The sequence below is a fragment of the Ctenocephalides felis genome, unplaced genomic scaffold (assembly GCF_003426905.1).
Source record: "Ctenocephalides felis isolate EL2017-DRISC unplaced genomic scaffold, ASM342690v1 CF-g0.4_SCAFFOLD_00392, whole genome shotgun sequence".
NCBI classification, from domain to species: Eukaryota; Metazoa; Arthropoda; class Insecta; order Siphonaptera; family Pulicidae; genus Ctenocephalides; species Ctenocephalides felis.
The window spans coordinates 3,395-18,781 of NW_020536546.1; the positions used below are offsets into that span (position 1 = coordinate 3,395).

Genomic DNA, 15,387 nt, shown 5'->3' on the forward strand with positions numbered 1-15,387 from the left:
AAAACAAATTTTTACTTATTCTATTTAAATATAAATTTAAAATTCTAATATTATTCTTTTGCATCACAATTCGATGAATTGTTGAATTCGATGCTGTACATTTGCTAGTTCAAATACTTAAAATTATATTAAAAATATAATTATTTGCACATGACTGCTGAAATTACTCATCGACACATATATTTTTAAACCTTTTTATAATTATTCAATGAGCATCTACTGCTATTTTTTTCAGCGTAATCTTCAATTTATTTTATTATAAAAGAAAGTTGTTTTATTTCTTCTAATATTTTTAAAATTCTAGTATTTTAAAAACATTAAAATTCAATTAGAACAAAAATATTTTTGTATTTATTATTCCTTAATATTCAAAATAAGATTACATACTCAATATTACATATGGGTCAGGTGCTTCTTGGGAAACAAATGAGCCAAAATAGCGTAAAGCTTATTGATAACATTCATCATATGATGGAAAAATCAATAAACGAGAAGAAATATAATTTCATAGTTTAATGATGTAAATCTAATGAGATAAAAAAAAATCTAAAAAAAATAATTAAAAGATCCAATGTTAATACATCCAAAGTTGTAGTACATGACACAGAAAACAAAAGGTTTAAAAGTAACTAGGTGTAAGTGGCATTCTGGCTTGAGAAAAGTTATCTAAATTTTTGGATATGTGTTGATAATTGACTTAATCCATAAAAATTAAGTTTTACAAAAATACAACATATTTAGCACTTATCTGCTAATTACATTACCAATTTTAGCGTCAAATTATTCAGAAAGAGTTGAAAAGTCGAAAAAATATAAAATTAGCAAGTCCAATTTTCTGGCAATTACAAAAATTTCTCTTTCGGAAAAGTAAATATTGGGGTTGATAATTTTGTAGATTATATGCAATACAATAAATAATACATTGTTAAATTTAACTTTATACAATCATATTTTTTATATAAAACAACCTTTTTTGAAAAATATTTTATAAATACGAAGTGCATTATGAATTATATATACATATATACATACAGAATACAATCTTCAACAAATAAAAAATCGATGACTAAACAAGTACATAATAAGTAATGGCATTGATTGTGAACGTAGCTTACACCGACGTGTCATCAGCCATCGCAACGATCTGTTTACACGAGTGAAGCGCATTACACTTCACTGCCAATGTGTTGCCAACATACGAAACAAACGATTAAAAGCAAGCAAGTCGTTGAGATCAAATTCGAATTGCGATCAGTCAACACTGAGTAAATGACTTTTACACCATTTTAAGTGACATTTTAATAAATTTTTAGTTTCGTTCTTATTCTTAAACGCAGTTATGGCCTTGAATGTACATAAATTTTCTAATTATCGATTAGTGCAGCAAATTGGTAGAGGAACTTACGGGTAATAATAAAAATAGTTGCGTTATTAAACTATTTTAATTTTTTTTTTTACAATTATATATTAATTTTAGTTTCTAAGGTGCATATATGTATGTAAAAATAACTAGTTAACAAAGAGATAATAATATATACTACTAATAATATACTACTTAACAATTTATAAACTTTACAGTGGGGATTTATTTATTTATGTACATTCGATATTGTCGTATTTACATGTTTTCTTTTACTATTATATTGAAAATTATTGATGAGTTTCGTAATGTATTTTACGACATATTTTTTTGCGATTTTATGCAAGAGGCTATTTGTATACATAATGACTCAGTATGCATTAAAACTAAAACATTTTGCAGCGGCCTCCGAGAATTTTTAAACTAAAATTTTATTTATGTCATCAATTTTCTTTTACCAATAAATTAATTATAATGTATTATTTGCTTGTTGCATTGATTTATAAATATTTACATTTTTGATTTAATGTTTATATTATGTTCATTAGTATATATCAAGCTTTGTAAATAATTGTGCGGCCCGCGATTAAATTTTAAAAATTAAATGCGGCCCGCGAGTTAAAAAAAGTTGCTTATTCTTAAGAATAAATCTATGTAGTGATAAGATAGCATTGTTTTTTCGAAATTTACTATTAGTTATTTTCGAAGTAGTTTTTACTCTTTTTTATTATGTGATTTTTTGTTTTCTAAATACGGTGAAACGACCGAGCTATTCGTAAAGCAAATTTTAATAAAAAAAAACAGAAACATATACATACGACAATAGTATCAACGCGATATGCCTTTTGGAAATCGCTTTAATATAAATTTTATCAGTATCAATATCAATATTTTATCCCGAAAGGGACGGTCTTCAAAAAATAGATTTGTTTGTGTGATGTTTTTATGTGTGATATTTGTTAAAACAATAATCAACTAGTGAGGTGTATATGGCATCGTGCCTTAAGGCAAATTGCTGGAACTTCCCGTACCGTAACGAAATGTTCGAGGAATATTAAAGGTATTTGCAAGTGTTGCAAAAATTATACTATTTTCAATAAAATATAATAACTGCTTGCGTTTTTCGGTAATTGTTAGTAATTACAGCGGACAAGAAGCGCGGTAAAGTAGGTAAAATGTAACTTTATTTCACACATTTTGAATTCATTACTGAATTAGATTAGTGGTACACATAAGTTCCAGTAAAAAAAAAATTATTGTTTTTATAGGACGGTTGGTCCAAATGTGTAACAACAAAAAGTACAACGGTTAGACCAAGGTCTGGGCGGACAAAAAATAAAACGTGACTGGTTCTAAACGAAATGCTGTTTTATGGGCCATATGTGTTTTATATCACAGCTAAACACTTACATAACGTCAATTCATAAATTCAACTGTCTAGAAATTTTCGAACTTGGTGGTACATATGTGTACCAGGCGCACCGAAAGGGTTAACTTAAACATACTGCAGAAAATAAATTTAGAGATTATTATAAATGTTCTTCAATGTTCACAAATTCATACCAAACAAATTTATTAATATGTGCAATAATATCGTACGCCGCACCTAGTTGCTTGAAGATTGTATATTTTTTCAGTCAGGTAGGGGCGTCTGGTACGAGAGATTATGAAAACAAATTTCATATTTTATAATTACATATCATTTGTCAATTTCATTATACAATAATATATATTTATTATAATTAAAATATACGTTTCGAGTCTTATAGTTTGGCCCATCTTCATTGCATACAAATTTCAAAAAAACATATATTTTGAGAAGCCCTAATTAATATAAAAACCTAGTCATGAAACAAACAATTTTTAATAATAAAATAAAGTAAATAAAGAAACTTGTAACAGTATAGTTATAGATTGTACACGTTAATTGTTTGAATAAAAGTTTGTATACACTGAGGATGGGCCACACCAATATTCAAATTATAGTATTATTTTTGAAATGCCATACCTAAATCTAATCTAATGAATATCATTATAATCTATAATGGTATATTGTGTGTTTTTGCAGTGCAAAACATAATTTATTATACCTATATTGTTCAATGTAGAATTGAATTTGTGTATGTATTTAACAAATATCAATTAACTACAAAAATTCCATCATTACAAAATCTTTGATGCGAAAGTTTTTGGTAGATTTATATTTTATAACTATCGTAATTTATATAGAATAATTTGGTTTTTGTACTTTTTAGGACTGTGTACAAATGCAAACGATTGAAAGATTCTGAAACGGTAGTTGTGAAGGAAATTTGTGTGAATTTTTCAGATCACGTGAGCTTTGAGGTATAAAATATTCTTGTCTGTTTGTATAATTTAAATATATATATATATATATATATATATATATATATATATGTATTAATAAATGATTTAAAAAATATTTTTAGAGTGTTAAAAACGAAATAGTGATTTTAGCAAAATTATCACATCCCAATATAATTGGATATCATGAGACATTTTATAATGATCATTCTGTTTTTATTGTAATGGAATATGCTTCTAAAGGGACACTGAGCAGTTATTTAACGTCGAAAACAATAAAACTGCCTGAAATGGTAATATGATATACATACTAATATTTAAATGTATTTAATTCTTTAGGTATGATTCACTTGCATATACAACCACTAAGCATCAGGACAAAAATATAGTCGATAACAACCATTGTAATATTGTTTATTTTTTTATCATATTACATATCGCCGCATTGTTTGCATAGAGATTATCTGATGGATATCAATAATTATTTCATTTAACACTTACCCTACCGACAATTTATGTACATCTGTATACCTATACCTACCGCTTGCGGTCAAGTTGACTTACAATTAAAAAGTTATCTGTTTTATTATTTAGTTCAGATGATTGATTTGAAGTTTATAAAGTAAAGAAATTTTCATGAAGTTTCAACTAAATTTATTTTTATATAATTTCGAAAAGAAATTATAAGAAAAAAACAAATAAAATCAAATATTTATGCAGAACGTCTTTCAATCTTTTTTCAATGTACACTTAATGCAAATATATTTGTTTCATTACTTTTACAACATTTTATTTGACAAGTTTTTCGTCCGCGCAAAGCCGAACTTATAGACAGTGCTGATAAAAATTTGATCGAGAATTTGTATATACATCGTCAAGATTAAAAGTTAATCAAAACAATACATTTTGCCTAAAAATGCTTTTACTCGTCGTCTATGTTACCCCAGTCAAATTAAGTTTTTAGTTAGGAATAATTCGCATAGAGCTGAAATTTGGTACAGATGTTAAATAGGCCATTACAAATGAAATGTCAAAAGTCCCAATCGATCCGACATCTGCGATTTTTTTTATTCAAGGTCAAAGATGCAAAAATCTAATTATTGCCATTTTCCGCCGAAACCATAAACTTTTTAAAAAATTATGTTAGATAGGTTTATTTAATATAAAATTCTCTATGAAATTGTTATTATTAATTTTTTTAGTTAGAATCACCGTTTTTGAGATATTGCCGTTTGAAAAGTTGAAAAATTCATATTCTTCATAATATGCAGCTTTTAAACGTCACGAAATGTGTAATATAAGTAAAAAATAAAGTTTGTTGGTTTCTGCTTAATGTAGTATAAGTTTAATTAAATTTTTGAAGTATAAAACTATAGTGTCAGCCCCTAATTACCTTAGTTCTTAAGCAACACCCGCCAGCTATGTCAATTTCCTAGTGTGGGTCACATATATTTTGAAATTTAATTTGAAAATTTTTGAAAATATTCGATGTTTTTTTTTGAAATTATCGAAATATTCTCAAATTTTTGTAAGAAATCATTTTTGTTTTTAATTTTTCAAAATTTATTTTTTTTATGAAAAATTCCGAAAATTATTTGAAACTTTAAATTTTTTTGAAAGTCTTGATGTTTTTTGAATTTTTAAAATCGGACACTGCGTTCTCTTAAAAACTGAGTTACCATTTTTGGCACTTTTTGCCCCATAACTTCAGAACGGCTAGACCTGCCTTCGCCAAAAACTATTCAGCACGTTTTCTAATCAATGCGAATCTAATGTTTTTTGAATTACTCAAATGGGTTGATCGGTGTTCCCGAAATCGTCGACGAAAATTTGTATCCGCACACACACACATACACACACACGCACATACATCAATTTTTTCTAAGGTATGCCAAAATATTCAGAAATCTTTCAAACGTAAAGATATATAAAAATTTTCATTTTTGATGTTTTTGCGATTACTATAACTTACTATAACTATTTACTATCGTAACATACTATAACTATTTACTATCGTTATCAGTGATTTTTTTTTATGTCGAGTGGTGCTATTATTTTTTGTAAAAGTTTTACCCATTATAGATTTTCACGCATTGGAAAATTTCCAATTTTGCCAATTTAAAAAAATTTCAATTTTGAAAATACCCAATTTTTTTGCTGGCTTACTTAAATATTTTTTTTTTCAAAAACTTGATTTTTTTACCCCTTTTCAGAGAAGTTGCCAATTTTTTGGGTGTCCACAGGTCACGTTTTCAAAAGTTTAAAAATTGTTTGGGAATCTGATTTATTTGCTCAAAAAAGGAAAATTCAAAAAATTGAATTTTTATTTTGTTTTTTTTTTCGTAGCTTTGTACTAAGTTAAGAATTGTCATATAGTTTGATAATGGTAAAAGGACCGGAGTTGGTGAACGAATTGTTCCTTTCTTTTGTTTTAGATAAATATAGTTCATATTTCTCATTGTAAAATTATGAGTGTTTAAAACAAATCTCAAACAATAGAAATGGTATTATATTCAAAATAATTCTCCTTTCGTAAACGCTATTGTATGGCTATTGTGATGTTGGTAAAATATTACCAATTATTTGTTTATATTTGCTACAACCTCTACAATGACCAAAGCAAAATATTAATGCAAAAATGTCTTTTTTTGTTATTTTTTTAACAGCAATCACAACCTATAATAGCCACATAAGCTGTTCTGCTGATTTTGACTAGTCTGTATGACAAATGGCAACCCAAACAGTTGTCACATCTCTGTATGATATATTATTATAATTTCTGTAATAGGGTGAATATTTTTATTGCTGCCTGACATCAGGCTGCTCGAAGTGGGTATCAAACCCGGGACCTCTGAATCAAGTCTCGTCGCTCTTAACCGCTTACCTACGAACAAACCCCGCAAAAATATCTTGTACTATAAAATAGTTATTTGAATTTAGATAATTCATATAACTTCTTGCAGAAATTTTATTAGGGCTATATAGATAATTCACTTATATTTTATTTTATATATATATACGAGTAAATGCATAAAATTTCCGCGTCACAATGTTCGTTCCCGTACTTCTCCGAATCGGTTTTACCGATTTTTACCAAATTTTATATTCATATTCAGAAGGTCTGAAAATCGGCTACTATCAATTTTTCATACCCCTAATTGATAAGAGTTGTTCACCCTTCGATGCTTTGTTTAGACGATTTTTTGTTATTTTTTTAAATGTGGAATTAAATATACATACAACTCTGAATTTTTAACTTTTTATCACCAATCCCTATTTTTATAGCCATTTTGTTAATTCGGTCATTTTTTATCCCGTGTGACCTGCTCAAGTCTTTACCGCCAAAGCGTCACAAAACAGAATCTGCAATGATTTACTACAACAAAACACATAATATCTAAGAAGGTGCTATCGCAGAATAGCGATCCTTCTCACGCTGTCAAATAAATATATCTGTAAAATAGCTGAATGTACTTTGTGTATAGTTTGCTAAGTACAATAAAACAAAAACAAATATATTTTTATCCCGCGTTCAGTTATTGAATATTTTTACATAATTTTAGTTCAGTTTTTTAAATAAAAACAGTGTTTACTTTAAAAATCAATTTATTTTTATTGGTTCAACCGTAAAACTTTTTTTTAAATAATGGGGTTAATTTCTTTTTACTTCAAAATACTATTTGTTTTTATCAAAAGTTGTCTATCCCTAACATTTTTTTCCAAGGGTCCAATTTTATTTATTTTAATGTTCTATATTTTCAAAGTAAATACATGAAACTTTTTTTACTTCAAAAAACTATTTTTGTTTTAAATCTTGGAATCAATTTTCTTTTAATTTTAATAATTATAAGGCGGAATTAAAATATTTCACAATAGCCATTTTAGTAATCGAATAATTCTTCATCACGCTTTACGTCAGTTAGTGTTTTTCTTACTAAATTTTAATTCATATTTTCCTCACCTTATAATAAAGAACAAATTTTACTTAAAAAAAAAAATTTATATAAAGTTGTCCACCTCTCCCATTTTCCCATTGTACAAATATTTCTTTTTGCGCACAAACTGTACATAGTTTATAAATGGTTTGCATAAAGAGTATTTTTGCAAAAATAAAAAAGATTTGATGTTAAAAGCTGAAAATACAAAAGTTTTTGATAGGAAATTAGGTACCTTGCAAAGGGTATGGACGTGTTTCCATAATTAAAGATCCGATACCTTATCAAGATAGTTTATAACTAAGCTTGCACCCAATATTCGTTTACTATTCGGTATTCGGCATATTCGACACCTTTTTTACTATTCGGCCGAATACCGAATAGTTAAAATCAAAGGCGCCTCCGCCGCTCAGCGACAGCATTGTTGGTATTTTATTTTATATGCGATAAAGAGCTCGTGGTGGATCTGTATTTGGAAGTGTTTAGTTTATGTAATTTGATATGAATAAATGATTTTGTTATTGTATATATAATAATTTAAACTTTATCGATGACATCTTGTGACATCGATGGACACGCAAAAAACTTTTTTCTGAATATTCACAAGATGCTTTATTGTTACATATTTATATTATTTAATATGAATCATTTAATGGTTACACGCATATGTTGTATCAATACAATAAGGCCATTCATCTAAGCATTTCCAAATAAAAGAGCTATTATTGGCACTTTATCGCAAAATATACAAACAATATTTTTAATCATTTTTTATTTATTTTATTATGATTAGCATTCCTAATATATGAGAAATAATATTGAATTTATGAAAGAAATAATTGGAAATACATTTACATATATGTAAAGAATCGTTTTTTTCTTGATTTTGCTATTTATTTTCCTATCACATATTGTATTCGAGTATTCGGTATTCGGCCGAATATTATAAATGGTGCCAAATATTCCAAATAACTAGGAGTAGCCGAATAGTGGTGCAAGCCTAGGCATAAAACTTGTATAAACATGTAGCGTTAGTAATAAAACAATTACTGATAGTAAATCTTTATTTTGTTGATTGTGACTATTTATGAAATAAAACATTTTGGCGCAAATGTTACTTTATAAAACCGTTTCATTTTAATATAACAGGAACATCAATATCTATCAATCAGATTCTATTTATTGTAACACGATATGAAGTCCTTTGGAAAGCAATAATCAGTTTAATGACGAGTTGAGATAATACTTTGTCATTTGTTTATATAATAGAACCACCTAAAGATATATCTGTTCAAGCGATTACGAAAATTAAAGATCAATTTGTTCCGAGAAATTTAATCTCGAGTGTAATATGTACCAACTAGTGCCGGTAATTTTAAGGTAATTTTAAAGTAATTTTAAGGTAAATACCGCTACTAATACCGCCAAAAAATTAGGCGGTATACCAGTTTTTCGGTATATCGGTATTGCATTTTCTAATTTAGACATTCTAAATACTACCAAAATATTTGTTGATGTTTTATGACGAAATAGGTGCAAAGATATAAAGAGAAAAAAAAATTCTAATCCAAAAAGATATTCAAGTACAAAAAATATATTTCAAACAAAAGGTAAGTAAAATTAGTAACCGAAATTCGAATCTGGATAGTCCAATGAAATTTTTTAAGTTTGATATAATAAATGTATTTCAAAAATTTATATTATGTTAATAATAAAAATAAAATGTCTTACAGGAGGTACTGCATATTCTAAGCCAAATTGCAATGGGTGTCCAATACATTCATAGTAAGGGAATTTTACATCGGGACTTGAAATGTGAAAATATATTTTTATCAGCGGGTCTAGTGGTGAAGATTGGAGATTTTGGCATATCAAAAATATTATTGAAGTGATTATTGCGATTTTATAATTTTTCAATTTTTGAGCTAAAAGTCTTCTTTTTTCTTCAAAAAGATATTTATTCACTTTTCAATTATATTATTCAGTGCTTTGGGGATATGGGTAATTATTTTAAAATTAAATGAATTCACTTTTTACTTTTATAACTAAACATTTTTCAAATCATGCGCTCAACAATTCAATTCATTTTCTTGACCGATTCTTCATTTTATTTTTAGAATTAGTAAAGAAAATGTGTTGAAAACTCTTGTATTAGAAACTACTCACTGGGGTGAATATATATTTTCTCGATGTATTTTTAAACTTAGTTTTTGGTGTATTTTGATTACAGTTGAGTGGTTGATTTGAAAAATGTTTAGTTACAAAGGTAAAAAATGAATTACTTCAGTTCCCGAAGAAGAGCCATCCCTATCGTCGAAACTTCGAATAAAATAATGGAACAATTAATTATACTTTTTTTTGAAGAAAGATAAAGGCTTTTAGTTGAATATTTAATTACAGTCATATATATATATATATAGTGTGTGTGAGCCACACTCAAGCTGCTCGAAATAATTTTTTTTTTTATTTGTGTTAATTCTGAAGATGTATCGTCATTTGTAGAATATCTATAATCAGTTTGTTTCTTTTAGTCAAAGTAAAGCCTTTAGTGTGATTGGAACACCATATTATCAGTCACCAGAATTGTGTCAGAATAAGCCCTATGGCTACAAAAGTGATATGTGGGCAATTGGCTGCATTTTATATGAAATGTGCACGTTGAGAAAGGCTTTCGATGCAACGGTAATTTGTGTACATATTAATTCAATTAATTAATTTAACTATTGTAAAATAAAAAGTGCCCTGATGGAAAATATCAACTTAGTTGAATACATGCACTTATGTTACATTTTCATTGCAAAATACAGTAAATCACGGGCTCCTAAACTATAATTTCATAATTTACATTTTTAATGTAAATCATGAAATTATTAATCAAGAACAAAGCAAAAAGCTGTTTATTATATTTTTAGTATTATTCATTGATGGGGTGACTAGTCGGTTACTCTTTATTTGGCATAATCAGCACCATTTATACTATCTGGCCGAATTCCGAATACTAAATTAACATGTGGCAGCAAAATAAATCGAAAAATGAAGAATAAAGTTATTCTTTACATATATGTATTTATATTCATTTATAATTACATATTACGAAGATCATAGTGAAGAAAAAAGTTTTTCTGCAATTTTTGGGAAGTAATTTACTTCTCTTTTTCGTAGATCATTCCAGTTTCTTATAAAAAGGAGTTTTGAATAAATAATACTTCCGAGCGCCGATAAATATTTTGCTGCAATATTGCAGTTATAGAAATTTCTTGAAAGTTTGCACCCTTTGTTTGATCTTTTTTATTTATTTTTTTTGTCCAGCAAAACTTTATTTAAAGTTTTATAATACGCACTTGTTTGATCATGACGTGATATATTACTCTTATTGGTTCGTTCTTATTTTCTGCTATAAAGAGCTTTTGATAGCTATTTTTTATTCAAAAATGCATGGATTGAATATAATAAAGGCAATTGTATATATATATATATATATATATATATATATATATATATATAAATACATACAACCCATGCGTGTAACCGTCGAATGATTCCTTCTATTAAATTACATAAACACATAATAATAAGGAACCGTATGAATATACAGAAAAGAGTTCTTTGCGTGTTCATTTATAATCTCGATAAGTCGATAAAGTTCAAATTAATGTAATATAAAGAATAAAGAAATCATTTCTTCATATCATGTAAACTAAAGCCTTTCAAACATACAGATCCATCACAATCTCTTTATGCTTTTCAAAATTTAAAAATATTTGTAAAAGCATTTCTTCACACCGTCAACACAAGCAAAATGTTTTTCAAATCAGATGATCCGTTTTCTCAAAAACTGCATTACCATTTTTTGCGCTCCTTACCTCCGAAACGTTTTGCGGTCAGTAAGAACCGAATGTTTTTTTAAACTAGCTGTAAGTGGAATTCTGTCTTAAGGCAATTAGGGCATCGTGCCTTAAGGCAAATTGCTGGAACTTCCCGTACCAAAAATTATTATTTTTTTTAAAACGATTAACATTTTTGAAAAAAAATTAGTTTTAAAAATAAGATTTTTGAGAAACTATAAATTGGACAAAAAATTAGTTTTTTTGAAAAAAAAAAAAAAATTAAAAAAAAATTTTTTTTTAAATTTTTTTTTTTTTTGAAAAAAATTTTTTTTTTTTTATTTTGACATGTTGTGGAAGATCTGAACTTTTTTTTCAAAGCAATCGTACTGCTTTAACTACCTAGGGACAAAATATAAAGCGCGTAAGCGCCGCGTCGCTGTCTAACGCATAAGCATTGGTACGGAACCGATAGGAATGTTAACAAAATGTATACTTATTGTTAAAATCTCTATAAAATGTCTGATAATTTGATGTGCATATGTCTAATGATCATTTTTGACCGCCAAATGGCTCATTTTTTTACTTTTTCCTCTATATCTCCGAAACGCTGGACCTACCTTCATGAAAGTTGTATCGATTCTTCATCTTGTCAATACAAATAAAATGTTTTTTGAATTATTAAAATCGGACGCTCCGTTCTCTTAAAAACTGAGTTACCGTTTTCGGAACTTTTTGCCCCGTATCTTCGGAACGGCTTGACCTGCCTTTGCCAAAAACTAATCAGCACGTCTCCTTATCAATACGGATCGAATGTTTTTTGAATTATTCAAATCGGTTGATCCGTGTTCCCGAAATCGTCGACGAAAATTTGTATCCGCACATACATACACACACATACATACATACACACACACATACACACACACACACACACACACACACACATACATCCATTTTTTCTAAGGTATGCCAAAATGTTCAGAAACCTCTGAAACGTAAAGATATATAAAAATTTTCATTTTCGATTTTTTTGCGATTACTATAACTTGCCCTACGGGAAGTTAATAATTTAAATCGATTGTTCCATACTGTCAAAAATGTCGAGGGCACACGTTTGAACTATATAATTGAACTTCAAACATTCAAAAGTCAATTTTCTATTTTGTTCATAGAAGTAAGATGTTTTTTGAATCATTCAAATTAGACACTCATTCTTTCAAAAAGCTGAACTTGCAGGCTTGCAACGAACAGTATATTCGGCATTTTGCCGAATATTCGGCATGCTCCAGAGACCGAATACCGAATAATAAGCAACTATTCGGCAGGTTTTTGTTGTCTAAGCCCGTTTGTATTAATGTAATTACTATCAGTAATTGTTACATTACTAACGCGCTACATTGTTTATTCAAGTTTTATGTTTAGGCTTGCAACTACTATTCGGTTACTCTTTGTTATTTGGAATATTTGGCACCATTTATACAATTCGGCCAATACCAATATACTTGAATACCACATGTGATAGGGAAATATATGGTAAAATTATGTAAAAAGCGATTCTAATATTTTCTTTCATAAACATTTAATGTTTTCTTTTATAAACTCAATATTATTTCTTATATGTTAGGAATGCTAATCATAATAAAATAAGTAAAAAATAATCAAAAATATTGTTTAATAGCTCTTTCTATGGAAATGCTTAGATCAAGTATAATGAATGACTTTATTGTATTGATACTACACATGCGTGTAACCATTGAATGATTTTTTTTAAATGGTAAAAGCATGTAACAATAAAGTTTTTTGTGAATATTCAGAAAAAAGTTCTTCATTTTTAATCTCAAATATCGATAAAATTTAAATTATTATATTTACAACGATCAATTCTTCGCATCATATTATGTAAACTAAACGCTTCTAAATACAGATCCATCGCCAACACCAACAACGCAGCCGCTGAGCGGCGACGGCGCCTTCGATTTTAACTATTCGGTATTTGGCCGAATAGTAAGTTACTATTCGGTATTCGGCCGAATATTATAAAATGTGCCGAATATGCTCAATACCGAATAGTAATTGAATATTCGGTGCAAGCCTACCAAAAACTAATCAGCACGTCTACCCATCGATTGAAATCGAATGTTTTTTTTTAATCATTCAAATCAATTGAACTTTATTTTCGAAATCGTCGACAAAAGATTGCATCCGCACATACATACACACACGTACATCAATTTTGCCTAAGGAAGGTATGCCAAAATGTTCAGATGGCTTTGAAACGTAAAGATATATAACCATTTTCTTCGATTTTCTTGCGATTACTATATCTTACCCTACGGGGGTTGACAATCTAATTTATTTAATTACAAATTATTCATTTCTGTGCTACACTCTTTATATATTTTGTTAGTGTTGCTGTCTTACTCTTATGAATATGAATATGAATATGAACGGTTTCTAGGTAGAATATACAATATAAGAAATCATATTGTTTTGTTTGTATATTACGTTTTATAAACCATTGATAACAAATTAGATATGTCTGATTCGCGTGGACACATAAACATTTTTGTAAACGAGACCTATTCATTGGGTATCAGACGTGAAATATAAACAATTAAAACAATTGCTTCATATTACCGACACCGTCGCTTGTCGATCGTGCCATACTTGGCTCGGTATGTGTAATACATAATGCATAATATAAATTTTTAACATAATACCTGTAATATCAGAATACTGGTATTCTCATATCGGGATCCTGGTATTTGGGTTCCAGGGATCGTGTTTCCTTAAAATAATCACAGAAGTGTCAGCACGTTAGCTCTTAGTATCTGTCTTCTGAATGCCATTAAAAACGAAAAAAGTATTCTATACTAATTGCTAAACTTATTTGAATTGATAAATAGTTTTCTTCTTTTTTCGTCTATTTCGACTTGCTAGTCGTATCGCCAGTATCGATTTGCTACAATCTTTTCGTTTATGTTTAGCATAATTGATTTATATGAAATTCTCAATACTATAGTTTTGAAGTGATAAAATAACTATAAATACAAATGTATAGAACATATAAACAAAAGTATGATGTACAATTCAGCTTAGATCATTCTTCACTTTTTATCATCATTTTTTAAATTTCAGACACTGGCTGGTCTTGTAATGAAAATAATGGAAGCAAAAATAACTCCTATTGATCCCGGTACATACAGCACACCTTTATGGAATATTATTCAGGGTTTGTTGTGTTTTGATCCAGATTTAAGACCAAGTGCTGTCCAATTGTTATGTCATCCCTTAATTGCGCAACTTGTTTTCAAGGCGTATTCCCATTCTTTCCAAGACCTACAAGGGTGTTTTCATAGTTGAACTATTGATATATATATATATATATATATATATATATATATATATATATTATAATTTATTTGATAATATGGTTAATTTATTTACAATTAATTTTAGTTATTAAATGTCGATTTTTAGTAATTTTAACTTAATTAACTTAAGGTGAGTTTTAAACTCATTATTAGTCTCGATATTGTAATAGTGGTTGAAAATTAAAAAAAATGTATTGATTTATTAATATAATCATAATAAAATAAATATTCATAATTAAATTGTAAATATATCAATAAATGTTATCGTTAATTAGTTCATTTCTTGTACTACTAAATACATTTGGGTGGTCACATATAGTAAACTAAATCATTTAAAAATAATTCGTGGCTGATCTGTCAAGATTATGACTGGGCCGAATAAATGTATTTTCAATGGCTTTATTACTCAAATACTGTATTTGAGTTACATACATCACAATAGCTTATAAAATTGTAACTCGTTCTGATTGCTATTTAGAAAGTTAATAAAAAAAATTGCTTTATTCATCAAATATTTACTCCTTTGCTCAGTTTGGTTCATAAACTATAGGTCAGTTTTTACGTTT

The 15,387-nt window shown here is 27.9% G+C and overlaps 1 protein-coding gene across 1 annotated transcript; it reads left to right on the top strand.

Annotated features, from left to right (window-relative positions):
• The first annotated feature begins 1,226 nt into the window (after nucleotides 1-1,226).
• Nucleotides 1,227-14,810, top strand: LOC113364219 (serine/threonine-protein kinase Nek8-like). The gene is made up of 6 exons (XM_026606713.1): nucleotides 1,227-1,407; nucleotides 3,616-3,706; nucleotides 3,811-3,978; nucleotides 9,354-9,508; nucleotides 10,152-10,302; nucleotides 14,586-14,810. The coding sequence occupies exons 1-6, from the start codon at nucleotides 1,340-1,342 to the stop codon at nucleotides 14,808-14,810; spliced, it is 858 nt and encodes a 285-aa protein (XP_026462498.1). The 5' UTR covers nucleotides 1,227-1,339.
• The last annotated feature ends 577 nt before the right edge of the window (nucleotides 14,811-15,387 follow it).